The sequence below is a fragment of the Atractosteus spatula genome (assembly GCF_055471065.1).
Source record: "Atractosteus spatula isolate fAtrSpa1 chromosome 10 unlocalized genomic scaffold, fAtrSpa1.hap1 SUPER_10_unloc_2, whole genome shotgun sequence".
Lineage (NCBI taxonomy): Eukaryota > Metazoa > Chordata > Actinopteri > Semionotiformes > Lepisosteidae > Atractosteus > Atractosteus spatula.
The window spans coordinates 1,869,672-1,897,045 of record NW_028296622.1 but is presented as its reverse complement, the minus strand read 5'-3'; the positions used below and the strand labels follow the sequence as shown (position 1 = coordinate 1,897,045).

General features: G+C 48.9%; 2 protein-coding genes, 1 non-coding gene and 1 pseudogene across 3 annotated transcripts; 2 read left to right on the top strand and 2 right to left on the bottom strand.

Annotated features, from left to right (window-relative positions):
- The first annotated feature begins 284 nt into the window (after positions 1-284).
- LOC148812626 (uncharacterized) lies at positions 285-13,164 on the top strand (annotated as a pseudogene).
- Positions 2,821-2,892, bottom strand: trnae-cuc (transfer RNA glutamic acid (anticodon CUC)). The gene has a single exon. It is a non-coding gene; the product is annotated as a tRNA-Glu (tRNA).
- A 1,781-nt stretch (positions 13,165-14,945) lies between the features above and the next one.
- On the bottom strand, positions 14,946-20,028 carry LOC148812625 (uncharacterized). The gene is made up of 5 exons (XM_088908526.1): positions 19,559-20,028; positions 18,931-19,442; positions 17,205-17,439; positions 16,214-16,314; positions 14,946-15,244 (listed from the first exon to the last, which is right to left on the bottom strand). Exons 1-5 carry the CDS (start codon positions 20,026-20,028, stop codon positions 14,946-14,948), a joined length of 1,617 nt encoding a protein of 538 aa, XP_088764652.1.
- Positions 20,029-20,633: 605 nt separating this feature from the next.
- LOC148812624 (GTPase IMAP family member 8-like) lies at positions 20,634-27,011 on the top strand. The gene is made up of 3 exons (XM_088908567.1): positions 20,634-20,667; positions 22,174-23,238; positions 25,683-27,011. Exons 1-3 carry the CDS (start codon positions 20,634-20,636, stop codon positions 26,897-26,899), a joined length of 2,316 nt encoding a protein of 771 aa, XP_088764693.1. The 3' UTR covers positions 26,900-27,011.
- Positions 27,012-27,374: the final 363 nt, after the last annotated feature.

Sequence of the window (27,374 nt, the reverse complement as noted above, 5' to 3'; positions counted from 1 at the left end):
CCTGTTAGACCAGGAGGACAGCTGGTCTGGTGGATCAGGTCCAGTCTAGCTGGTCCAGTGGTTCAGGTCCGGTCCTGTTAGACCAGGAGAACAGTTTTGGGGTACCGGCTCCTCGTCTCTGCGCCCCGGTGTGCAGCAGAGACGCGAGGGCCGCGTGATCGGGCCTCAGCGGCTCGTGGACAAGCGGACCTGCGTCACTAACGGCGGGGAGGAGAAATGACTCTGCTGCTCGCTCGGCGTGTGTGCGCGGAGGTTCTCACGTCTGTCTGTTTTAATGATCTCTCATGTCGGGCGCGTGCGTGTCGTTGTTCACACTACAGAACAAACAGGTCGCCCCCAGAACGGTGATCGATGTGAAACTGGCTGTGATCGTGGCCTCCCGCAGTCGTGACGCGGCCCGGCTCCTCCCGAGCGCCGGTTCTGCGGTCGTCCGCCCAGCCCGGTCCAGAAGGTGGCTGCTGGAGGCAGGGGAATGATCTGGGAGCTGGCGGGGTGTCGGAGGGGACAGGGGAGCACAGAAGGTGTTAGAAACTTTTGCCACACCAGTTTGAGAGGGGGTGGGGAAGGGAGGGAGGGGGGGTTGGGGTTCAGCCCTGCTGCGTCACACCTCTGGCCACAGGGGGCGCCGCTGTGTGGAGCAGGACAGGAACAGGTGGAGTCAGTCCAGGGCGTTCTGGGGGACGGGGGGCTCAGCCAGCCAGCGCTGAGGTTTAGGGGTGAGGACGGCGGGGCAGGGGGGTGAATACTACCCCAGGGGCGTGGGCGCTGTAGGTACTGCTGTCGTGACACACTGGATGTCTTTGTGTTTTTCTTCTTCTTCTTCGCCGACTACTAATGTTGTACATAGCGTACGGGACAGATTTTTACACTAATATATGGAGACGTTGGTGCGTTCCCTGTCTGCGGTCCTCGCGCTGCCTCTGGGCGGCGCTGGCGTGTCGAAGGCTCTCGGGTTCGTCTGGTTCTTGTCGTGAATCTTTTTGTAGAAGTTTTAATAAAGTAACATTTTCAGAAAACTGGGTGTCCTGTTCTGCTTTCTGCATCCTGAGTGATCGACTGCCCCTGCTGCTGCCTGGAAGTCATCAGTTAAAGGGTATCGACTTCAACAACAGGGCTGTGCAGCTTGTTCCCCACCCCCACCCCTCTCTGTGTACAGCAGTGCCTCCGGTATCAGCTTCAACACTGGCTGGATACAGAGAAGGGAGAGCTGGCGAGGAGCATGGCTCTGATCCTATCCTTGATCCGATCATGGCTCTAATTCCTATGGGAATTTATGAGAGACTTGTTTTCTATCTTCTGTGAGAGAACACAATCACAAAGCGCCTAAAACTGTACAACTCCAAGGTTTAGAAAACGTTTTTACAGACGCTATCCAGACAGTTTGGGGTCATGCGTTCGTTTGATCCAGCTGGGGATTCTGTATGACCCTGACAGACACACTGATTCCAGGTGAGAGATTCACACAGAGGTGACCTGTCTTTCAGCTCTATGACAGATTCCAGGTGAGAGCTATACTGAGCTGAGCTGTATGAGCCCTCTTTAGATTCTGATAAGTTTTACACATCAAAGACGCAGCTCCTTCAATATCTCCCTCTCCACACTCTGCAGAACACTACTGAATCCTATTGGTTACCATGCTGTCTGGTAGTCTGGCTCCTCCCTAGGACTTTGTCCCTCCATGGAGGCCTGGCACAACTGAGCTCCTCTTGCGTCGTCAGGCACTGTACCCCCACATTCACAGTCCTTGGTGTTCCCAGAGACAGTGTCAATGATAAGGTCACTTCCCAGCTTCCAGTCATACCCATCTGGCTCCAGTCTGGTGCAGTGTCGTCCCCTAACTGTAACCCACAGTGGACACTCCATCTAGCTCCAGTCTGGTGTCGTGTCGACCCCTAGCGTTAACCCACAGTGGACACTCCATCTGGCTCCAGTCTGGTGCAGTGTCGTCCCCTAGCGTTAACCCACAGTGGACACTCCATCTGGCTCCAGTCTGGTGCAGTGTCGTCCCCTAGCGTTAACCCACAGTGGACACTCCATCTGGCTCCAGTCTGGTGTCATGTCGTCCCCTAGCGTTAACCCACAGTGGAAACAACGACAGGTTCCCATCGCTCTGGCCGGCGTTTGTTTTTCATCCTCGTTGTTTCAGTCGTGACAAAAGGACCAGAAGAACTGGACGCTTGCACTGAATCCCGATCCTACTGAAACTGCTCCGAGTTCCTCATTCTTATCACTCGCTATTAAATCCTTCTGTTCACCCTATGGAATCAGCAAGCAGTCACTCGTCATCTGTTTCTATGTCTGGCGTCGGGCAGACCAAATCTCCCGTCTGCCCTTCAGGGAATGTGAATCTCAGATGCTCCCATCACACCCTCGATCAGTGATCAGTGATTAAATGCTTGTGTACAACCCAACGGGCCTGTTGAACCAAAATCTCTCACTGGAGGGCTGCATCAGTGGTGGGGCTTCAGCCTCATCCTTGTGGTCAGGATGCCTCGCCTTGCGCTTATATCTGTCGCATTGATTACGATTTATAATAATATGATAATGTTGATAATGTTGCTTTATTGCCCCTATACAATTTCTTGCATTAGCTTGGTCTCCATGAGACAGACACACAGACAGGGAGAGAAGCTGGGGGTCAGAGCGCAGGGTCAGGCATTGTACAGTGCCCCTGGAGCAGTTGGGGTGAAGGGCCTTGCTCAGGGGCCCAACGGAGTAGGATTCCTCTGCTGGCTGCGGGATTTGAACCGGCAACCTTCCAGCCACAGGAACAGATCCTCAGCCACAGAGCCACCGCTCCGCCCCAGAAGAGTATTGACATTCCCTGACCAGGAATCGAACCCGGGCCTCGGCAGTGAGAGCGCCGAATCCTGACCACTAGACCACCAGGGACGCTACAGCGACACTTGACCGCACAGCTGAAAGATCACTCCCTGTAGCGCGACAAGCTTGCAAAGCCCCATTAACACCTCTTCTATTTCTTGTCTCCCCGCAGGAATCACGTTATGGGACGCCGAGACGCTGCAGAAAGACATCGACATGCGTCCTCAGCCGAACACAGATTTCCAAATCATTCCATCCGACGCCACGGAGGACAAGGCGTCCGCTATGAATGTGGAGGCGAGCTTCCTCTGTGGGCGCTTCACGTTCGACAGGAAAGTAGAAGTGAACAATACGGTCATCATCCTTCTGGGGGCCACGGGGGCAGGGAAGACCACACTCATCAACGCGATTATCAATTACATACTGGGCTTGCAGTGGGAGGATCGGTTTCGATTCAAGCTGATCCACGAGGAGACCAAGCGCTCGCAGGCGGAGAATCAGACTTCCATCATGACGTCCTACGAGCTCCACAACCAGAAGGGATTCGTCGTCCCCTACTCCCTCACGTTCATCGACACCCCGGGGTTCGGAGACATGCGGGGACTCTCTCAGGACAAGCTAATCACAGAGCAGGTGAAGCGTGGACCACATCGACACCGTGTGCTTCGTGGTCCAGGCGTCTCTGGCGCGGCTGACCTCCATCCAGCAGTATGTCTTCAACCCCATCCTCTCCATCTTTGGGAAGGACATCGCGGAGAACATCCTCATCCCCGTCACGTTTGTGGACTAGAAGGACATCCCCGTCCGGGGCGCCATCGAAGCCGCGGGCCTGCCCTGCCGCAAGAACCGGAAGGGCAAAGCGACGCACTTCGAATTTAACAACTCCGCCCTTTACACGCAAAACGAGAGGCCCGACACCGATTCCAGCGGGGAGGGCTCCGGGACCGACAACGAGGAAGAGGACGACAACAAGCTGGAGAAAATCGTCTGGATGAACAACGTGAAGCAGCTGAAGAGGTTTTTCCAAACATTGGAGAAGACGGAGGTGAAGGACCTGACGCTGACAAAGAAAGTCCTGGAGGAGCGCGAGAGGCTGGAGACGGCGATGGTGAGGCTGCTGCCTCAGATCTCGGCCGGGTTGGCGAAGCTGAGCGAAATGAAGAAGATCAAGGCCTGTCTGGAAAACGAGCAGGCCAGCATGGAGCAGAACAAGAACTTGAGACGGAGATCGAGGAGCTGGTCCCGAAACGGAAAAACACCAAGCATCTCTCAACAAACTGCAACAACTGTCTGGTTTTGTGCCATTCAGGATGTTTCCTTCCCACGCCAGGAGAAATCAGTCTCTGTGCCATCATGGATGACGCTGGATTCTGTGTGATCTGTCCAGGTAACTGCCACTACTCCGCTCACATACCCGAGATGACGATGTGGGAGTACGAAGTGGTCAAGGTCATGAAAACAGTCAAAGAACTCAAGGACAACTTCGTGAAGGCTTCTGGCAAGTTCATGTCGACGAAGGAGATGCTTGAGAAAATCGAAATGGACTTCGAGAAGATCGAGGACCGGATCATGCAGCTGATCAGGCTGTCCTCCAACTGCCTGGCGCGGCTAGAGGAGATAGCCCTGAAGCCCAACGCTCTGTCCACGGCCGCCTACATCGAGCTGCTCATCCGCAACAAGGAAGAGGAGGCCCGCATCGCTGACCTGCGCAAGATGAAACAGCACGCCGAGATCCTCGCCAAGATCGCCAACAACGAGAAACTGCTGCCGGAGGAGTACAGGATCGTGAGGGAGAGAAATGAGAGGCTGAGAAAAATCGCTCAAGACGTCAAACTGGCGAGCTCCGCAGTGAGAGCCTGGACTGCAGGACACTGAACACGTTCCGCACCGCCCGAGAACTCCTGCAGGACACTGAACACGTTCCACACCGCCCGAGAACTCCTGCAGGAAACTCCATCTTGCGTTAAATCTCGAGTAAACCAAAACACAGTATAATGTTCGGGTTTCGTAAAATAACTGTTCCTAATAGTTCAACTGAAATAAAATAATAAGTTAGTTCTACTTAATCACTTAATTTTAAAATCTACAAAAATCATTTTAAATTCTCTAAAGTCAAAGCTTTCCTTTCACCAGACCTCTAGCCAGACTGATGTTGGCCTCTCTCTCATGCTGTCGGGATAAAGCAGCCTTCCAAATCAATCGGCATCCTGCTGCGACCGAGATGATTTAACGTCCACAGGGGAAAGTGTGGTTATAGATTATAAAGACCGCAGGACACCTCAGGGTTTGCAGACACAACAGTCCTGACCACACCTCCTTAGCAGAAGATCTGAACGCAGATCAAACACTTCTAAGGAACAGCCGCTTCAAGAACAGTTCTCAACACGTCAGTGTGAATTTCAAATTGCATTTCAATATTTTTTGTCTGGCGTCTGTACTTGGTAGATCCATAGGCCGGTGAAAAATGAAAAATACCTTTCCTCTGAGTGACCTGTCGTGCTCTATTTCTGGGTGACCTTGGACATCATCCATCTCTAACGAACGGTGTTGACTTCTGACGATTCTTGTGCACTCTCTCTCACCTGTATGTAAAAGCACACTTCAGTCACCTGCAGGCGCGAGGCCCTGCTGACGAGAGACGCTCTGGTCCTCAGGTACGGGGCTGTGAAAGAGCGAGAGACTGGAAGTGGGGCCTGCTCCTCCTCTCTCTCTCCCCCGTGTGCGCTCACAGGGTCGGTCTCTCTGAACGTGCCGAAGACGGGCGGAACTCAACACCCCTGCCTTGACAATGAGAGGAATAACAGGTAATCAAAACATTTAAGGACACCGACTGACTGACCGTGCCGAGAGCGTTCAGGAGGTTTCAAACCGAAGTTCGGGAGGAAGGCGAGAGCCGCCGCTCGCCTGCGCTCGTCAGTCTCACACTCAGCACATCTCACACTCTTTCACCGCAGCAATTCAATCCTCTCCAGCGCACTCTTTACAGTCCAGCTGCACCACGGAGAGGAGACCCAGGAGACAGAGGCTCCGGATCCAGGAATGCCTGAGGGGCGACGGAGAGGAATCCACACAGCAGTGACACGGGCACACGCAGTCACATGGGGACACCACAAGGGAACTCACAGCAGATGATCGCTCGACGGCATCGCAGCCGAAACACGGGGTCGAGCCCCGACAATTTCACAAGGCACTCAAGCCAATCAATCACTCTCTTTTCTTGAGATCGACAGTTAATGGAGGTTCCAGGAGAGAACATCAGAGCAGGAACAGGATACCCCCGTCCCCGCAGTGTGACTGTTCCTGCCAGAGCCCACAGACCACACTCATTCCCCAGCACCAGTCCTGAACTGGAAGACAAGAACCGGGGCAAACCAGTAAGTTACTGCTGATCACTACTTAATAAACTTCAAGGTTTAACGGACAACCTGCGGATCTCCTGTTTTCAGTTTTTATATAGTTGTTTTTGAGTCAAACATCCAGAACACCCTTTCATAACGCATCTGTACACCCTGTTCTCATTTCTTTGGTTTAGTTTCTGCTCACTACCCCTGGAGTGAAACACGCCTCCGAAATAAGTGTTTATAAAACTTTCATTTCTCTTTACCTGAAGTCAAATAAACCTGCAAGAACACGTCATCATACAGAGCTTCAGCACAGCGTATTTCCTGTCACTTATTTTTATACCATATTACTGTATTTGAGGTGTCATCTGAACCGAAGCAAACCTCGAAAACACGTTTTTACGACATTGTTTGTCGATTTTAGCAGCGGTGATGCAAACCTCCAATATAGACGGTTTGAAAACGTCATCTCTGTTCAGCGGAAGTGCAGCAAACGTGCGAATCGGTTTTTAGTTCATTTATTGATCACACTGTTTCTATCAGCCCTGGATCTGACATGAGCCGCAGCGAAACCGGAGCCACTTCGACACACCGGTATCCTACAATTTCATTAAAAAAAACACTTAATATTTACTTCAGGAGGAGGAAATACAAATATCAGCTAAACAAGCCGGCTAGTCAAAGAAACAGCACATTTAAACCAACAGAACTACAATTTCACTCAAAATGTCAGACGCCAACTGAAATTAAAGTGGCCTTCGAGATCAGTTCAACAAGCTCAATAATAAACCTTTACACCAACAGACCCACAATTTCACCACAAACACATGGAGCTTGTGTCTGTGAAGGTGAAGTGTGAGACGATTCTGTCATCAGGAGGGAGGGCCACAGCAGTACAGCAGAGAGAGCCATCACTGTTACCCACATACTCTCACACCGGTCCCATGTAGAACTGCTGTATTAAACTGTCTGGTGAAGAGACGCGTCTGAGACTTCTCATGATCAGGACAGGTCACAGTAAACATGCAGAAAGTGATGGTGAATTCTCGTTTCGCCTTTCTCTTATTTACTCGTTGTCAAACATGCCAGTCTGTGTTATTGTGCGTTTTGAAAAGTGGTTGTCGATTTCTTTAAATGTTTCATACAAAAATGCTATTTGGAGAGTAACTAATTAGATATTCCCCTGGACTGAGGATGTGTACAGTCATTCATCAGGACTGGTACATTTAAAAATGAGTGGAGAGAGCGCCACCTACAGCCGAAAGGCCACATCACAGCAGCAACGTGTGAACAATGAGACTTTTACACCCAAAAACCACAATATCTCCACAACCCCATAAGCACAATGATAAAAAGACACTTTTACACAACCTCACCACAAACCCCCACGAGCTCAATGATAAAAAGACACTTTTACACAACCTCACCACAAACCGCCCCGAGCAAAATGATAAAGACACTTTTACACAATTTTACCTCAAACACCCCGAGCACAATAATAGACACTTTTACACAATTTTTCATCAACGATAAAGACACTTTTACACAATTTCACCACAAATACCACGAGCTCAATGATAGACAATTTTACACAATTTCACCACAAACCCCCCGAGCTCAATGATAAAAAGAAATTTTTACACAATTTTACCACAAACACTGCGAGCTCAAAGATAAAAAGACACTTTTACACAATTTCACCACAAACCCCCAGAGCACAGTGAAAAACACTATTTCACAATTTTACCACAAACCCCTCGAACTCAATGATAAAAACACTTGTACACAATGATAAAAAGACTTTTACACAACTTTATCACAAACCCCCCGAGCACAATGATAAAGACACTTTTGACACAAGTTTACCTCAAACCCGTCAAGCACAAAGATAAAAATACACTTTTTACACAATTTAACCTCAAAACCTCCCAGCACAATGATAAAAAGAAACTTTACACAATTTTACCTGAAACCCACCGAGCTCAAAGATAAAAAGACACTTTTACACAATTTTACCTGAAACGCCACGAGCTCAATGATAGACACTTTTAAACAATTTCATCACAAACCCCCCGAGCTCAATGATAGACACTTTTACACAATTTTACCATGATGAAGACACTTTTACAGAATTTCACCACAACCCCCCCCCCCGAGCACAATGAAAAAAGACACTTTTACACAATTTCACCTGAAATCCCCTGAGCTCAATGATAAAAATACACTTTTACACAATTTCACCACAAACCCCCGAGCACAATGATAAACAGACACTTTTACACAATTTCACCTGAAATCCCCTGAGCTCAATGATAAAAATACACTTTTACACAATTTCACCACAAACCCCCGGAGCACAATGATAAAGACACATTTACACAATTTTACCTCATTGATAGACACTTTTACACGATTTCACCTCAAACAGCCCGAGCTCAATAAAAGACTTTTACACAATTTCACCACAAACCCCCAGAGCACAGTGAAAAAGACTTTTACACAACTTTACCACAAACCCCTCGAGCTCAAAGATAGACACTTTTACACAATTTCACCACAAACACCCCGAGCACAATGATAAAAAGTCACTTTAACAGAATTTCACCACAACCCCCTCGAGCTCAATGATAAAAAGACATTTTCACAATTTCACCTCAAACCCCCTGAGCTCAATTGATAGACACTTTTACACAATTTCACCTCAAACCCCCCAACCTAAATGATAAAAACACTTGTACACAATGATAAAAAGACTTTTACACAACTTTATCACAAACCACCCGAGCACAATGATAAACAGACACTTTTACACAACTTTACCACAAACCCCCTGAGCTCATTGATAGACACTTTTACACAATTTCACCTCAAAACACCCCGAGATCAATAATAAAAAGACACTTTTACACAATTTCACAAAACCCCTGAGCACAATGATAAAAAGACACTTTTACACAATTTCACCTCAAAACACCCCGAGATCAATAATAAAAAGACACTTTTACACAATTTCACAAAACCCCTGAGCACAATGATAAAAAGACACTTTTACACAATTTTACCTAAAACACCGGGAGCTCAAAGATAAAAAGACACTATTACAATAAGACACTTTTACACAAATTTACCTCAAACCCCCTGAGCTCAATGATAAAGACACTTTTACACAATTTTACCTAAAACACCGGGAGCTCAAAGATAAAAAGACACTATTACAATAAGACACTTTTACACAAATTTACCTCAAACCCCCTGAGCTCAATGATAAAGACACTTTTACACAATTTTACAAAGACAAAGACTTTTATACAATTTCACCTCAAACCCCCCGTGCTCAATGATAAACAGACACTTTTACACAATTTTACCTGAAACGCCACGAGCTGAATGATAAAAACAAACACTTATATCACCACTTACCTTGGTGGTGGTGGAGGGGAGTCCTCAATCTGTAAAGCGCGTTGAGTGGAGTGTCCAGAAAAGCGCTATATAAGTGTAAGCAATTGTTAATATTACACAATTTTACCTCAAACACCCGAGCTCAATGATAAAGACTTTTTACACAATTTGACCTCAAACCCGTCGAGCTCAATGATAAAGACACTTTTACACAATTTTACAATGATAGACACTTTTTACACAATTTCACCACAAACCCGTCGAGCTCAATGATAAAAAGACACTGTTACACAATTTTAACCTCAATGATAAATCACCTCGGTGTTCAAGAACGGTGCCCGGCCCCCACTGCGCCACGCCACGCCACACAGCCGCCGCATCAAACAGACACTTTTACCTCAAACACCCCCTATCAAACAATGATAACGTTTACAATATTTTACAATGATAAACCGACATTTTACGCAGTTTCACCACAAACCCGTCAAGCTCAATGATAGACACTTTTACACAATTTTACAATAAGACACTTTTACACATATTTGCCTCAAATTACCTGAGCTCAATGACACACTTTTTACACAATTTGACCTCAAACCCATCGAGCTCAATGATAAAAAGACACTGTTACACAATTTTAACCTTAATGATAAACAGACACTCTTATATCACCACTTACCTTGGTGGTGGTGGAGGGGAGTCCTCATTCTGTAAAGCGCGTACAGTGGAGTGTCCAGAAAAGCACTATGAGTATAAGCAATTATTAATATTACACAATCTGACCTCAAACCCCCTGAGCTCAATGACAAACAGACACTTTTGACAATTTTACCTCAAACCCGTCGAGCTCAATGATAAACCGACACGTTTACACAATTTTACAATGATAAACAGACACTTCTTACACAATTTCACCTCAATGATAAACAGACACTTTTGACACAATTTTACCTCAAACCCGTCGAGCACACTGATAAAAAGACACTTTTACACAATTTCACCTCAAACCCACTGAGCTCAAAGATAAAAATACACTTTTGACACAATTTTACCTCAAACCCGTCAAGCTCAATGATAAACCGACACTTGACCCAATTTTACCTCAAACCCTCCGAGCAAATTGATAAAAAGACACTTTTGACAATTTTACCTCAAACCCCCTGAGCTCAACGATAAAGACACGTTTACACAATTTTACAATGATAAACCGACATTCTACACAATTTTACCTCAAACCCGTCAAGCTCAATGATAAAAAACACTTTTACACAATTTTACCTCAAACCCGTCAAGCTCAATGATAAAAATACACTTTGGACACAATTTTACCTCAAACCCGTCGAGCACAATGATAAAGACAATTTTACCTCAAACCCGTCGAGCTCAATGATAAACAGACACTTTGGACACAATTTTACCTCAAACCCGTCGAGCTCAATGATAAACCGACACTTTTGACAATTTCACCACAAACCCCCCGAGCACAATGATAAAAAGACACTTTTACACAATTTTAACCTCAATGATAAACAGACACTCTTATATCACGACTTACCTTGGTGGTGGTGGAGGGGAGTCCTCAATCTGTAAAGCACGTTGAGTGGAGTGTCCAGAAAAGCACTATATGAGTGTAAGCAATTATTAATATTACACAATTTTACCTCAAACCCCACGAGCTCAATGATAGACACTTTTAAACAATTTCATCACAAACCCCCCGAGCTCAATGATAGACACTTTTACACAATTTCACCTCAAACCCGTCAAGCTCAACGATAGACACTTTTACACAATTTTACCTCAAACCCCCTGAGCTCAACGATAAAGACACGTTTACACAATTTTACAATGATAAACCGACATTCTACACAATTATACCTCAAACCCGTCAAGCTCAATGATAAAAAACACTTTTACACAATTTTACCTCAAACCCGTCGAGCTCAATGATAAACAGACACTTTGGACAATTTTACCTCAAACCCGTCGAGCTCAATGATAAACAGACACTTTGGACAATTTTACCTCAAACCCGTCGAGCTCAATGATAAACAGACATTTTGGACACAATTTTACCTCAAACCCGTCGAGCTCAATGATAAACAGACACTTTGGACACAATTTTACCTCAAACCCGTCGAGCTCAATGATAAACAGACACTTTGGACACAATTTTACCTCAAACCCGTCGAGCTCAATGATAAACCGACACTTTTGACACAATTTTACCTCAAACCCGTCGAGCTCAATGATAAACCGACACTTTTGACACAATTTTACCTCAAACCCGTCGAGCTCAATGATAAACCGACACTTTTGACACAATTTTACCTGAAACCCGTCGAGCTCAATGATAAACCGACACTTTTGACACAATTTTACCTCAAACCCGTCGAGCTCAATGATAAACCGACACTTTTGACACAATTTTACCTCAAACCCGTCGAGCACAATGATAAAGACACTTTTGACACAATTTTACCTCAAACCCGTCGAGCTCAATGATAAAAACACACTTTTGACACAATTTTACCTCAAACCCGTCGAGCTCAATGATAAAGACACTTTTGACACAATTTTACCTCAAACCCGTCGAGCTCAATGATAAACCGACACTTTTGACCCAATTTTACCTCAAACCCGTCGAGCTCAATGATAAACCGACACTTTTGACCCAATTTTACCTCAAACCCGTCGAGCTCAATGATAAACCGACACTTTTGACACAATTTTACCTCAAACCCGTCGAGCTCAATGATAAACAGACACTTTTGACACAATTTTACCTCAAACCCGTCGAGCTCAATGATACAGACACACTTTTACACAATTTCACCACAGACATGTTCTCACTCCTATGACTGTTTTCTCATCAGCCTGAGGACTGAACGATTTCAATGAAGAAACGGAGGGACAAGTCGCCACTCACCGCCACAGCCCGGGAAACATCTTCCGTCTCCAACACGAACAGCAAACGTCCTCTCGGTGCGCAGAAACGTCCAGAAACGCGTTGACTTTGGACTCAGTCAAGTTTAACAGGTGTATAAACGTGCTGAAGAGCCCCAGCCTGGCGAAAACTCTGTCAGACCGATTATACTGACGCAGTATTATATTATATTAGCGTTACAACACTGATAGCATATGATATTGATGACACTGACGCAAACGCACACTTTTCCACTCCTTTGACGCCGATATCTACGTTCGTGAAGAACAAACTGCTGCTCTAGACGACATTATATTTAAAACACACGAACTGAGGGATTGAAACGTGTTCAAACCGCGGTTGACCTGTGGCTTCAGCTCGGCGACGCAGAGACACGGCGTCCATGAGGGCGGGAAAGAAGAAAGCTTGTATATTCTAATAAAAAGCTGACTAAAACCAATTATTAATGATAAAATAAGGTCAAACTCGGGAAACCGCGGCGGGGCAGGAGCCCTCACGGCGGGAAGCGCGACCGTTAGGAATTCAAACTTCAAACGAGACGCGCACCTGCCCAGAGTTCTCGCAGGGACCGCCCCCCTGTCCCCCTCTCAGCCAATGGGCTTCCACTACGGTGGAGTGACGTCCCGCCTCAGCCCTCTCCTCCAATGGACATAAGGGACACTCGAGTGACGCTCTCGGGAGCCCTCCTCCCCGGGTAGGGCTGTTATAAGCCCTCTGAGTGACTGACCCAGGGTTCACAAGCTGCCCAGGAGGCTCTACTGTACACAGAGAGGGGTGGGAGGGGGGAACAAGCCGATACCCTGGCTCCTCTCAGGAAACTGCTGATAAATCCGGGATGAATTAATGACAGACAAATTAACGAGCGAGTTGAACACTGTGGATCATTCCCAGTGTGGCCCAGCAGCGGGCACTGAAGGGCTGCAGGTGGTGGCACCCCCCCTCAGTAAAATTACACCTGACCCACCCGTCTCTGCCCACCTACTGTGTGTGCTTTCAGGAACAGTGACCCGATTTAAATCTGGCCGATCCAGCTCTTGGCTCCCTGGTTCGGAACCGACAAAGTGGACCGGGTCGAGACAGCAGGACCGTCAGGCTGCGGAGTTGATCTCGAACCGTCAGGAAGGATAGCAGTCATTTCACACAGACACCAGCGACCCCCAGCAGGAACACGCAGACTCCACACACAGACACCAGTACGACCCACAGCAGGAACACGCAGACTCCACACACACAGACATCATCACCAGCGACCCCCAGCAGGAACACGCAGACTCCACACACACAGACACCAGCGCCAGAGACCCTCAGCAGGAACACGCAGACTCCACACACACAGACACCAGCGCCAGAGACCCTCAGCAGGAACACGCAGACTCCACACACACAGACACCAGAACCAGCAACCCCCAGCAGGAACACACAGACTCCACACACACTGACACCAGCGACCCCCAGCAGGAACACGCAGACTCCACACACACAGACACCAGCATCAGTGACCCCCAGCAGGAACACGCAGACTCCACACACACAGACACCAGCGCCAGCGACCCACAGCAGGAACACACAGACTCCACACACACAGACACCAGCGACCCCCCCAGCAGGAACACGCAGACTCAACACACACAGACACCAGCGCCAGCGACCCCCAGCAGGAACACGCAGACTCCACACTCGCTCCTCTGACACAGTTTCACTCGTTTGTCCTCGCCGCTCGGCTCAGGGGAAGAGTGAGGACAGATTCAGGGAAAGAGCAGCACCGACAGTGAGTCACTGGGGAAAAGAGAGACTCTTTCTCTGAGGAGCAGGGCGGTATTGGCTTCGACATGCTCGCTGGAGGTGCTGTGGTTCCAGTCTGCGATGTGATGAGAACAGAGATTCGTCCAGCAGTTTCAGGACTCAACCTAAAAAGTGACTTTTTAGCTGATGTGACAGAGGACCAGCCTAGAGGACCAGGTATTGAAGAGAAACGGGAACGTGTGTTTTTACCTCCTTCCAGCTGAAGTACAGCAGTAGAAACCTATTGTTCGCTTCTTTAGAATGATACAGAAACGCTGCTGGAAAACAAAGGTGATTATGAGAGAAGTAGTTGAATAAAAATCAGAATCAAGCCCTGCAGGACTAAAGGGATCCTGTCTGTTGTAACAGAGCTGACTGACAGGAGCTGGTATTTCATACCAGACTGAGAGGATTATACTGGGGAGAATAACAGACAGTCAGGAGATCAAATATTGTAAGGTTACACGTTACAGGACTCCCGTCTCCTGTGGAGACACACCTGTGGGGTCGTGTCAGGGCAGAAGTCCCACATTGTAAACCAGTGTAAACTGGGACTGGGACCAACCCGGATCAAGACCAGACCTGAGAGCTTCAGGACTCTCTCCCACTGGTGTCCTTTTCCCTCTCTCTGTCCTGTGTCCTAACAGACCCCACTAATCCCCCGTGTGGGAAAGAGGACCCGCTCGTCCCTCCTGTCCTGTCCCGGTGTCGCCGTCACTGGGACTGGAGCAGCCGGAGAGGAGACGCACTTCCAGAACTTTCCTTCCCGCTCGGCTCTTCCCCTCCTGAGGAAAGAGCATCTTCCCACACAAACAGCCCGTTTCTCTCGGAGACGCCCGCAGCACAGGGGGCCTTTTCCCAGGACACCAGGACACCCGGGAAGAGCCTCCCAGCCCACAGGAGGGGAGTCCCAGTCCTTCCCGGGATTTCCAGGACAGGAGCGGCTCCTCAGCTGGGAATAAAACCGCCCCGAGAGGAGCTCGAGCGCTCGGGCTCGGAGCGTCGCTTAGCAACCGGCGCCGCAGCGGCATCCGGAGGACGAGCCGGAAGCGGGTTTTGGCGCCAGTTCTGCTCTTTGATGATCGGCTCAGGAGAATAAAGTCGATAGAAAAACATTAAAGTCCATTTCTCTCCCTCCTCTGTGGAAGCCGTGTCCGCCAGGGAGTGGAAAGAAAAAAAACGCGCCGCGGTTTCTCGCCGTTTCGACTTTAGATCTCGAAATTATGACTTTTCTGACTCGAAATTACGAGATATAAAGTCCCAATGACCAGAAATAAAGTCGTGATTCTGAGATTGTATGTCGCAGTTGCGAGATATAAAGTCCCAATGACCAGAAATAAAGTCGTGATTCTGAGATTGTAAGTCGCCGTTGCGAGATATAAAGTCCCAATGACCAGAAATAAAGTCGTGATTCTGAGATTGTAAGTCGCCGTTGCGAGATATAAAGTCCCAATGACCAGAAATAAAGTCGTGATTCTGAGATTGTAAGTCGCCGTTGCGAGATATAAAGTCTCAATGACCAGAAATAGTCGTGATTCTGAGATTGTAAGTCGCAGTTGCGAGATATAAAGTCTCAATGACCAGAAATAAAGTCGTGATTCTGAGACTGTAAGTCGCCGTTGCGAGATATAAAGTCCCAATGACCAGAAATAAAGTCGTGATTCTGAGATTGTAAGTCGCCATTGCGAGATATAAAGTCCCAGTTGCCAGACGAGCCGGCAGCGGGTCTGGGCGCTGTAATGAAACGACGTCTTTCATCATCACGTCGGTTTTCCAGCGGCGCTTCAACGTCCTTCTGCACAAGCGAGCGGTGTGTTTCTGCAGCTGCACTCCGGCTGAAGGAGGTGAAAACGCGCTTCTCTTCCAGAAAGGTCTGTGTGTCCGAGCGAGCGGCCGGCCTGATGCGCGCAGTGTGGCTGACCGTCGCGCTGAAGCGCCTCTGTCTCTTCCTCAAGACCCCTCATGAGCAGCCCCTCGAACACCCACACCAGACACGCTGTGAGAAGGAGGCACACGCCCCCGCTGGGATCGCAGACACAGCCTGGCCGCCTCACGCCTGTCCTGGCCCACCCTGCCTGGCGCCCGCCGGAAACAGCTGCTCGCCATCTCGGCCACAACCGGCCACTTTCCCACCTCGGAGTCCCGGTCAGCGACACTGTGCTCTTATACCGGGTGGGACACCGCCAGACCCACAGCTGGATACAAACTCACTGTTCCACTGTTACAATTATATACATATATTCTGTTACACACACATATACAATGTCAGAATTATATCCAAAAGTATTCATGACATTTATATATATACACAAAGAATAGCAAAATACAAACATGATCAAAATAAAACATTAATTTAAAATGAGTTTTTCTTCACATGGGACACTAAGGGCAGGTTTTCAGTGAGTCGGATCTCTTACGAGGAAGAGATCAGTGTTTCAGTGGAAAGTCCTCACTCTGTGTCCAGGAAGTGTCTGGTCTTCCTCTCCCGCTGGGAAAGACTTTGTGGATCAGTGACTGACCTGCGGCAGTGTCTCTGTGTCTCTCTGTCACTCCGATAACACTGCCTGAGCTCCTCCTCTCCCTCTCCTGCTCCTGTCTCAGTGTCTTCAGCTCTCTCTCAGCTCCTCGATCTCCTGTCTGTTTCTCTCTCCTGTCTACGGGCTGTGTGTGTCTGCGGGCTGTGTGTGTCTGCTCATTGTGTCTGTGGGCTGTGTGTGTCTGAGGGTTGTGTATTCTTGAGTGCCTTCAGGTTGTGTGTGAGACTACGTTGTGACTACTGTGTGCGCTCTTGTGTGTCTGTGGTCTGTGTGCGCTCTTGTGTGTCTGCGGGCTGTGGGTGCTCTTGTGTGTCTGTGGGCTGTGTGTGCTCTTGTGTGTCTGCGGACTGTGTGCGCTCTTGTGTGTCTGTGGACTGTGTGTGCTCTTGTGTGTGAGTCTGTGCTGCTCTGGTTTCTCCTCCCAGTAAAGCTCCTATCTGAGCTCCTACTGCAGCTCCTATCACTGTTCCTGCTGCTGCTCCTGTTGGGCCCCTCAGGGCTCCTGCTAGGGCCCCTACTGCTGCCCCCAGTCCGGCTCCCAGCGGCACCAGTCTCAGCTCAGAGGGGCGGGGCTGGAGTCCGGGTTCGACTGTAGGGTCTCCTTCACTCACTGCAACAGGAGGAGAGACAGGAAGGGAGGTCACAAGTGACACATTTACTACTCACTACCAAACAAGCTAGAGATCGACGATGATGAATCTCATTTCTTTATCCAGCTGATTTCTGAAAGATATAAAATTTCAACAGTACAGCAGAGCAGTCTGTACAAGACACCCACCACTCTGGGTAAAACAGACCTTCATGTGCTCAGTCCTTAAACGTACAACTGTACAACTCAGGAACAACACCAAACTTGTTAGGATATAAACTTGACCTATTCCTCATTCTTGGTAGAAGTTGTGTTTGTCCTCCGTATAGACAGGGGCTTCTGTAACAGCTCACAGTGGGACTCTCCAGTCCATTGGTGGGACTGAAACACAGTAAAGTTTGACACCAACACCTGCTGCAGCACAACCTCTAACGAAAGAACATCATGTCTGTAAAATCACAGAACTTCAACACTGTTCTCCTGGTATAGCATCCTCACACCTGCTGTCCTCCAACATGACTGGACCAGCTGTCCTCCTGGTCTAACAGGACCGGACCTGAACCTCTGGACCGGCTGTCCTCCCGGTCTAACCAGACTGGACCTGAACCACTGGACCAGCTGTCCTCCCGGTCTAACAAGACCGGACCTGAACCTCTGGACTGGCTGTCCTCCCGGTCTAACCAGACCGGACCTGAACCACTGGACCGGCTGTCCTCCTGGTCTAACAGGACCGGACCTGAACCACTGGACCAGCTGTCCTCCTGGTCTAAGAAGACTGGACCTGAACCACAGCTATAAGTAAAATTTGTCATTTTTGATTTGTACAAAATTAAATTAAATGCGATATTTATTTTGATGTGTATTATTGAAATGTGATTTTCAGATCAAAGGGTTAAATTTGAGCAAAAGCACAGAATTTCAGCATCTGTCTGTGGAAATGATTTTCTAGACATGATTAGTCATGTTACAACAGTGTCGTCTGTTGTGTTCAACCCCCAGTGTCAGGTGAACAGAGTTTATCGTGCAAACAGCTAACAGGCGACTAATTGCTCAGGTGTTTGTTGTATTAACTGTGAAAACGAGAGCTGTCAGACTGCAGCCTTGGTTCCAGTCTTGACTGTTTGGGTCTGGCTGTTGAGATCATATCAGGGGTCTGGGGGCGCCGAGGAGTCGCAGACTGAAAGTCGTGTAAGAGACGTGTGACCAAGAAACTGATTCACTTCACTGCTGCTGACCTGAAACTGGGGGGACTGAACACAAAGTCTTGTCTGACAAAGTTTAACTGTGGAAATGCCGGCCGTCTGTGCTAGAGACTCATATTTAATATGCAATCATATTCTGTACTTTTGTGTCAAAAACAAATTCCAACAGTACTCAGCAAAAAGCACATATCGCCCCTCATGGTCCCAATACTAAACCGATTCACTCCTGAGTCAGGAGAAAGATCTAGAGCATTGCTTCGCAGAATTTACCCCACCCTGACTGGGCATCCACCGCTGCTGGGGTACTTACTCTGACCCGGCTCCAGGCTCTGAGGCTGGGAGGACTCCTGCAGCTCCTTCACTCTCCTCTGCAGCTCCCCTTCCCACCTCTCCTGGATCTCCGCCTCCTTTCTCTGCAGCCTCCTGTCGTACTCCTCTCTCAGCCCTTCCTCCCACTGCCTCCTCAGCTCCTCCGTCCTGCTCCTCTCCTCCTGCGCCTCTCGATGCTGCTCCCTGTATCTCTCCTCAAGCTCCTGCTCTCTCTGACGGTGTTCCCTCTCCAACTGCTGCCTCAGCTCCTCCGCCCTCCTCCTCTGCTCGTCCTCCAGTTCCTGCCTCAGCTCTGCCTCCCTCTGCTGCTGCCTCAGTTTCAGCTCCTCCGTCTGCCTCTGCAGCTCCTGCCTGCCCTGCTCTCTCATCCTCTCCTCGTGGAGTCTGAGCTCTGCCAGTCTGCTCTGCTCCTCCAGTGCGTATCTCTGCTCCAGCTCCTCCACTCTTCTGAGCTCCTCAGCCTTCCTCAGCTCCAGCTCCTGCTCCCTCTGCCTGCGATCCTCCTCCAGCTGTCTCCTCAGCTCCTCCTCCTGCTCCTCCCTCTTCTCCTCCATCTCCCTCTGCTGCTGCTGCTCCAGCTCCTGAACTCTCCCCTACTCTCTTCATACAGCTGCTTGATCTCGTCCACCTTCCTCCACAGCTCTGCTTCACACCTCTGCTGGGCCTCCCCGCGGTCTTGGCCTCTGTGCTGCTGCCTCAGCTCCTCTATCTTCCTCTCCTGCTCTTCTTCAAGCTCCCTCTTCACAGCCTCCATCCTCTCCCTCAGTCTCTCTGCACACTGGGTCCTGGTCTCCTCCACCTTCCTCAGCTGCTCCTCAGTGAGTTTCAGGATGGTCTCCTGCACCCTCCTGTGCTGCTCCTGGTATCTGAGCTCCATCTGCTCAGCTCTGCTGCGCTGCTCCTCCTCGTACCTGCGCAGGAGCTCCTGGTGCTGCGTCCTGTAGCGGAGCTTGATCTCCTCCGTCTTCTCGTGCTGCTCCTGCTCCAGCCTCTGCCTCTGCTCCTGGTACTGCAGCTGCAGCTCCTGCTCCTTCCTGCGCAGTGTCTCCTCCTGCTCTCTGCTCATCCTCCAGTTCATGCCTCAGCTCTGCCTCCCTCTGCTGCTATATGTTCTATATGTTATAGAAAAACATAAAAGTCCATTTCTCTCCCTTGTCTGTCTGAACATAAGAGAGATTACAAACCAGAGACACAGACAGGACACTGTAAGAGTAGAGGTGTCGTCAATGACGCACACAGTATGTATAAATATAAAAAAAGTCCTGCTCAGTACAACAACACTGTGTGTGAGAGTAGGGGTGTGGACCCCAGTGTCCCGACTGCTGGTCAGTACAGATCAGGACACTGTGTGTGAGAGTAGGGGTGTGACCCCAGTGTCCCGACTGCTGGTCAGTACAGATCAGGACACTGTGTGTGAGAGTAGGGGTGTGGACCCCAGTGTCCCGACTGCTGGTCAGTACAGATCCAGGACACTGTGTGTGAGAGTAGGGGTGTGGACCCCAGTGTCCAAAGATGCTGGTAAGAGTTGATCTGGGTATTCTGGTGTTTTATTTTGCTCTTACTGATGAACCTGTTCATTTGGTGATTAACTTTATGAATCCACTAGGTGGCGCCAGAGCAGCATCACAGCGAGGACAGGAAACCCGCCACCTCACATCAGCAGGAAGAGACTGAGAGAGACAGATGGCAGCGTGTAGGAGCTCAGCGCTCAGCCTTGGTGAGTTTTCTCTTGTTCTATCTGTCAGAGTGTCAGTAAGGGAGTCACTGAGGGTCTCTTCTCTGTCACAGAGCACAGCAGCAGCTGGAGAAGTGTCTTCCTGTCTGCTGAGAGTGTGTTCTGTCTGTCAGACACACAGGGTCTGAACTAGGAGAGAGACAAGAGCTGATGTACTTTGAGTTTCTGCTGTCAGCGATCAGAGATCGGTAGTGTAAACTCAAGCTGTTTGGGATTCACTAAATATTTTGATAAGGTTTATTTAAGGTAAAATGATTGATGTAAAACCAGACTGTTGGCTGATGGTATTGGATTCACACTATTAGTATTCATAATGCTCAGATATGATTGTTTCCTGTTTGTTGCTCAGGGGTCGTGTTTATTGTACAGCTGATAATACCAGAGAGGAATCAGTACAGATGAACAACAGAGGAATTTATTTGGCCCGTAATTAGTAGTGATTCCAGGTTCTCGTGCAGCTGTTTCTCCTGTCCTGACTGGGCAGCTTGTTCCCCCCTCCCGCCCCCTCTCTGTGTACAGTAGAGCCTCCCACTCCTGATTTTAAGTCTTAGTATTGCATTGAGCTTCAGTGTTAATTCTGAGGAACTCTGAGGTGTCAATATCTAACTGGTCTTTAATGATGACTGACTGTCAGTGAGGATGTTGAATATTTTGTATATATATGGTTCACTATCTTCACCCTGTCAGTGTGGGACACTCCTTTCAGACTGAAGAGACTCAGTTCCTCCAGCTTGTCAGTTTCAATGTTTTTAAACTAACATCATGCTAGTTCTCTTCAGTGTGGATCACAGTAGATAATTTCTAAGCGGTTTGAAACTATACAACACAGAAAGTTCCCAGCCAGGTGGCTGAGTCCCAAACATGTCTTTATGAAATGTGACATTTTAGACTCACTACTGAAGAATCAGGATGGACTGAATGATTTTACAGTTTTTTACATTTATTTTAAAATAAGGTGGTATAAAGGTTCATACTGAACACAGGAGTCCCATATGTGTCTGAACTGCCATTGGACACTCAGAGTGTTAGTGGGACTCTACAGGGCTCTCCAGAAGTATTGGCGCCCTTGGTAAAGATGAGCAAGGAAGGAGTTGGGAAAAATGTCTGTGTTGTTTATCAGATGAGAGAAATCTGACCTTTCAGTGAGGTTAAATTATTCTAAGAAAAAAAATCCTGATAAAAAATTAACATGTACTATTGAGAGAACAGTTAAAATAAAAAATATATATTTTATATAAATTGTAAGAATACAGAATAAGAAAGTTGTAAGAATACAGTTTGACTAACATTAACAGAATATGTTTGTATACCACAGAATACTCAGAAATATAATCTCAATAATCTGTGATTTTTCCTCTTTCACAGGGCAGGGACAAGAGAAAAGATATAGAAAAGTTTTTATCGTGAATTTTAAATGGCATGAGTGGTAAAGATATCTGTGATGAGAACTTTATAATGTAAATAATCTGTGATCTTTCTCTCTGACAGGGGAGGGACAGGCTGATTCCCATGAGGCATCACAGCGTCTCTCACAGATCAGGATCGTGCTACTGGGGGAGAGAAGATCTGGGAAGAGCTCAGCAGGAAACACCATCCTGGGCAGAGATGAGTTTGACACTGAGGGAGGACCTCAGGAGTGTGAGAAGAGACAGAGAGAAGTAGCTGGGAGGCAGATCACTCTGGTCGACACTCCAGGGTACTCCTCTTTTCCATGGATAATAAGGACTGATCCACAGCATGTCAGACGGGAGGTTGTGCGCAGTGTGTCTCTGTGTCCCCCAGGACCCCACGCTCTCCTCCTGGTGGTTGATCTCGACTCAAACACAGACTGGAGATCATCAGAGGAACATCTGGAGCTTCTCAGTGAGAGAGTGTGGAGACACACAATAGTGCTGTTCACCTGGGGGGACACACTGGGAGACACAACCATTGAGCAGCACATTGAGAGAGGAGGGAAGGAGCTCCAGTGTCTGGTGGAGAAGTGTGGGAACAGGTATCATGTTCTCAACAACAAGAACAGGGACGACCACACTCAGGTCACAGAGCTGCTGGAGAAGATAGAGGACATGGTGGCAGGAAACTATGGGCTGTACTTCACCACTGACATCAAAGAAATAAACACTGAACTAGAAAAATATATTAAACAAAAGGAGGAGGAGAGACAGAGAGAAACAGGAGAGCTGAGACAGAGGGAGGAGGAGGAGAGACAGAGAGAGACAGAGGAGCTGAGACAGAGGGAGGAGCAGAGACACAGAGAGACAGAGGAGCTGAGACAGAGGGAGGAGGAGAGACAGAGAGAGACAGAGGAGCTGAGACAGAGGTTGGAGGAAAGACAGAGAGAGACGGAGGAGCTGAGACAGAAGTATGAAAGAAGGGAGAGAGAGAGAGAAGAGGACCTCAGACAGAGGTTGGAGGAGGAGTGGAGCAGGAGAGAAGAGGAGCTGAAGGAGAAGATGAGAAAGACACTGGAGGAAGAGGAGCTGGAGAAAGAGACAGAGGAGCCCAGACTGCCTGTCAAGAGGAGGAACAGTAAAGACTTCATCCCTCCCAACAGTGAGTGTGATTGATGCTGTATTACTGAGTCACTGATCTTACTGGTCATCAGACTGAGAGATTCAACCATCTTGTGTCCTGTTAGGAATTAAAATCATACTGTGCTCCGCTCTGTACTGCGTTACTAACACAGTGGCACACAGATCTGTGTCTGTTTAAATCCTCTGTGCTGTAATTGAACTGTTTTCTCTCAGGGAGATTAGATTTAGTCCATCACACAGCAGCTCAGTCTCTGTAATCTGTTCCTCAAGACTGTCGGACCAACACTCAATCAATCAAGGTTTATTGATCGATGCACGAACAGTACAGCACACAGCGGTGTTGTCAGCATTGAAATCCGCGAGCTCGTTAAAGGCTCGTTAAGAGGGATAGAAGAGTTGGAGGACAGGAATTTATAGGGGATAACATTGGGATACAACAGATTACACAACTGCAATTTACACATTGTGTGGAACTAAAACAAGGATAGGAGGTATTGAGGTGTCCTGACAGTAGTAGGGTACAGGGTAGGAGGTATTGAGTTGTCCTGACAGTAGTAGGGTACAGGGTAGGAGGTAATTAGGTCTCCTGACAGTAGTAGGGTACAGGGTAGGAGGTATTGAGGTGTCCTGACAGTAGTAGGGTACAGGGTAGGAGGTATTGAGGTGTGCTGACAGTAGTAGGGTACAGGGTAGGAGGTATTGAGGTATTGAGGTGTCCTGACAGTAGTAGGGTACAGGGTAGGAGGTATTGAGGTGTCCTGACAGTAGTAGGGTACAGGGTAGGAGGTATTGAGGTGTCCTGACAGTAGTAGGGTACAGGATAGGAGGTATTTAGATGTCCTGACAGTAGTAGGGTACAGGGTAGGAGGTATTTAGGTGTCCTGACAGTAGTAGGGTACAGGGTAGGAGGTATTGAGGTATTGAGGTGTCCTGACAGTAGTAGGGTACAGGGTAGGAGGTATTGAGGTGTCCTGACAGTAGTAGGGTACAGGGTAGGAGGTATTGAGGTATTTAGGTGTCCTGACAGTAGTAGGGTACAGAGTAGGAGGTATTGAGGTGTCCTGACAGTAGTAGGGTACAGGGTAGGAGGTATTGAGGTGTCCTGACAGTAGTAGGGTACAGGGTAGGAGGTATTTAGGTGTCCTGACAGTAGTAGGGTACAGGATAGGAGGTATTTAGTGCTCTTCGTAGGTGTCCTGAGAGTGCCAGTGCCCCCTGTCAGTTCAAGGAGGTAACTGCAGGTGTCTGCTGTGGTTGGCTGTTCAGCAGTCTTACTGCCTGGGGAGGAAGCTGTTCTGACACCTGGTGGTCTTGGTCTGATACTTCAGTACCGTTTTCCAGATGGTAGTAGAGAGAGCAAGTTGTATTCAGGGTGACTGGGGTCCCTGAGGATGGACCTGGCCTTCTTGAGGCATTAACACAGTAGATATCCTGTGTGTTCAGTAGTGCAGCCGGAAGTGTTCTGAGCCAGTGTCACCACCCTCTGGAGGACCCTGAGCTCGTGGGCGGAGCAGTTACCACACCAGGCAGTGGTGCAGCCGGTTAGGATGCTCTCAGTGGTGCAGCTGTAGAAGCTGGTCAGGATGTGTGAAGGCAGGCTGAACTTCTTCAGTCTGGGGAGAGAGAACAGGCGCTGTCTTGTCTACGGGGTTGGTGTGGTGGGTCCAGGTCAGGTCGTTCCGGAGCTTGGTGATGAGCCTTGAGGGTACGATGGTGTTGAATGCTGAGCTGTAATCAACAACAACATTCTCACATACGTTTCTCTCTCGTCCAGGTGTGAGAGGGCAGTGTGTAGACCAGGGGCGATGGCCTCCTCAGTTGATCTGTTAGTGTCAAAGGCAGCTCTGAAGTCCAGCAGGACAGGAGGGGGTGAAAGAGCCCATCAGCAGATCATTAGAACTCCAGACAAGAGCTCTTTCTCTACATCAGTCTGAAGGACTCGTCACAGCTTGTCTGCAGATCAGCGAGTCTGTGACTGAACAGCAGCAGCCTGTTGTAGAATCTGTGTCAAACAGGGTGAGACGGAGAATTACTGAACAGAGTGAAATACCAGCAGGATGATTGCACTGGACTGCACACTCTCCTAGAGTGCTGTTCTTCACTGGAGTGAAGAGATTATCTCTCCTTCTTCAATTAATGTCCTTCTACACTCTGCCCCTGTAACAGTACAGTACTGCAGCATGACTGTTGTTGCTTGAGGCCGGTATAAAAACACAGACTTTTCAGATGAAACTTGAGTCACTTTGAAAAAATAGATCTGACACAAGGAAAAATCACGAACATCAGGTAAAACTATGTAGTTGATACTCAAGGTTAATTCCCAGATGTTCATTCTGTAAGATTCCTTCATAATGACTTTTAAGTTTTGTCTCTTGAGCAAACTGAACCCTTCTTATCTGTGGAGAGGTTGGTCTCCTCTCATGTGTCACCTCCCTGATGCTCCTGTCTCTCCTCCTGTTGCAGTGAGTGAAGTCGAACCCAGACTCCAGCCCCACCCCTCTGAGCTGAGACTGGTGCTGCTGGGCAGGACTGGTGCTGGGAAGAGCGCAGCAGGAAACACCATCCTGGGCTCAGAGGAGTTTCCCTCTGAAGCCAGCAGCTCCGCGGTCACTCAGGAGAGCCGGAAGAGGACAGGACAAGTGTCCGGGAGACGGGTGAGTGTGGTGGACACTCCAGACTGGCTCCACGACGGACTGTCTGAGGGGGACAGGAGACGGGATGTAGGGCTCTGTGTTAACCTGTCTGCCCCGGGACCCCACGCCTTCCTCCTGGTGACCCCGCTGGGCCGATCCTCAGGGGAGGAGAGGAGGACACTGGAGACAGTCCTGGAGATATTCGGGGAGAGTGCCCTAGGACACACCATGGTCCTGCTCACCCACGCTGATGAGCTGACCAGCAGGACGCTGGAGGAGTCTGTGCACACAGGCAGCAGGGAGCTCCAGTGGCTCCTGGAGAAGTGTGGGAACAGGTATCACGCCCTCAACAACAAGGACAGGGGCAGCCCTCAGGTCACAGAGCTGCTGGAGAAGATAGAGGAGCTGGTAGCAGGAAACAAGGGCAGCTACTACAGCACTGAGACGTACCAGGAGGCCGAGTCCCAGATCAGACAGAGGCAACTGCAGATCCAGAGGGAGAGAGAGGAGGAGAGACTAAGGGAGAAGCACCAGAAGGAGCTGCAGAACTTCCTCCGCAGGATGGAGGAGGAGATCCAGACACGAGAGGAGAAGATCAGAGCGCTGGAGGAGAAGATAGCAGAGCTGGAGGAGAGGCTGAGGGAGGAGAGGGATGAGGGGAGGAGGAGAGAGCTTGAGGAGGAGCTGAGGAGAGAGAGAGGGGAGAGAGAGAGGCTGCAGAGAGAGATGGGGGAGGTGAGAGAGGAGCAGGAGAGGGAGAGGAGAGAGAGAGAGGAGACACACAGAAGGGAGATGGAGGGGCTCAGGCAGCACTATGAGGAAAAGGCCAGAGAGGAGGCAGAGAGACACAGAGAGACTCTCCAGCAGGTCAGTGTGTCGACAAGACAGTTCACTCCAGCAGGACAGGAGCACAGGAGCTGCAGGAGGGAGATCGAGGAGCTGAGAGAGACAGTAGAGAGATACAGAGAGACAATAGAGAGACAAAACACAGTGATAGACAGACTCACTGTGTGGCATCAGAGACACACAGGAGATACAGGAGAGTGATTGAGGACCACAAGCAGCACATCGAGAAGAAGGTCACAGAAGATGACTGAGACAAGAGCACACACAGCCCGCAGACGCACGAGAGCGCACACAGCCCGCAGACACACAAGAGCACACACAGTAGTCACAACGTAGTCTCACACACAACCTGAAGGCACTCAAGAATACATAACCCTCAGACACATAGAGAACACACACACAGCCCACAGACACAATGAGGAGACACACACAGCCCACAGACAGGAGAGAGAAACAGACAGGAGATCGAGGAGCTGAGAGAGAGCTGAAGACACTGAGACAGGAGCAGGAGAGGGAGAGGAGGAGCTCAGGCAGTGTTATCGGAGTGACAGAGAGACACAGAGACACTGCCGCAGGTCAGTCACTGATCCACACAGTCTTTTCCACCGGGAGAGGAAGACCGGAGACTTCCTGAACACAGAGTGAGGACTCTCCACTGAAACACTGATCTCTTGCT

Coding starts and splice junctions, on each gene's coding strand:
- LOC148812625 (XM_088908526.1), bottom strand. CDS start 20,028: ATGAACTGGAGGATGAGCAGAGAGCAGGAGGAGACACTGCGCAGGAAG. Junction 17,440..18,930: donor GAGCCTGGAGCCGGGTCAGA/GTAAGTACCCCA, acceptor CTCCTGTTGCAG/TGAGTGAAGGAGACCCTACA. Junction 15,245..16,213: donor AGAGGCGCTTCAGCGCGACG/GTCAGCCACACT, acceptor TTTTATTCCCAG/CTGAGGAGCCGCTCCTGTCC.
- LOC148812624 (XM_088908567.1), top strand. CDS start 20,634: ATGGCAGCGTGTAGGAGCTCAGCGCTCAGCCTTG. Junction 20,668..22,173: donor GAGCTCAGCGCTCAGCCTTG/GTGAGTTTTCTC, acceptor TCTCTCTGACAG/GGGAGGGACAGGCTGATTCC. Junction 23,239..25,682: donor AGACTTCATCCCTCCCAACA/GTGAGTGTGATT, acceptor CTCCTGTTGCAG/TGAGTGAAGTCGAACCCAGA.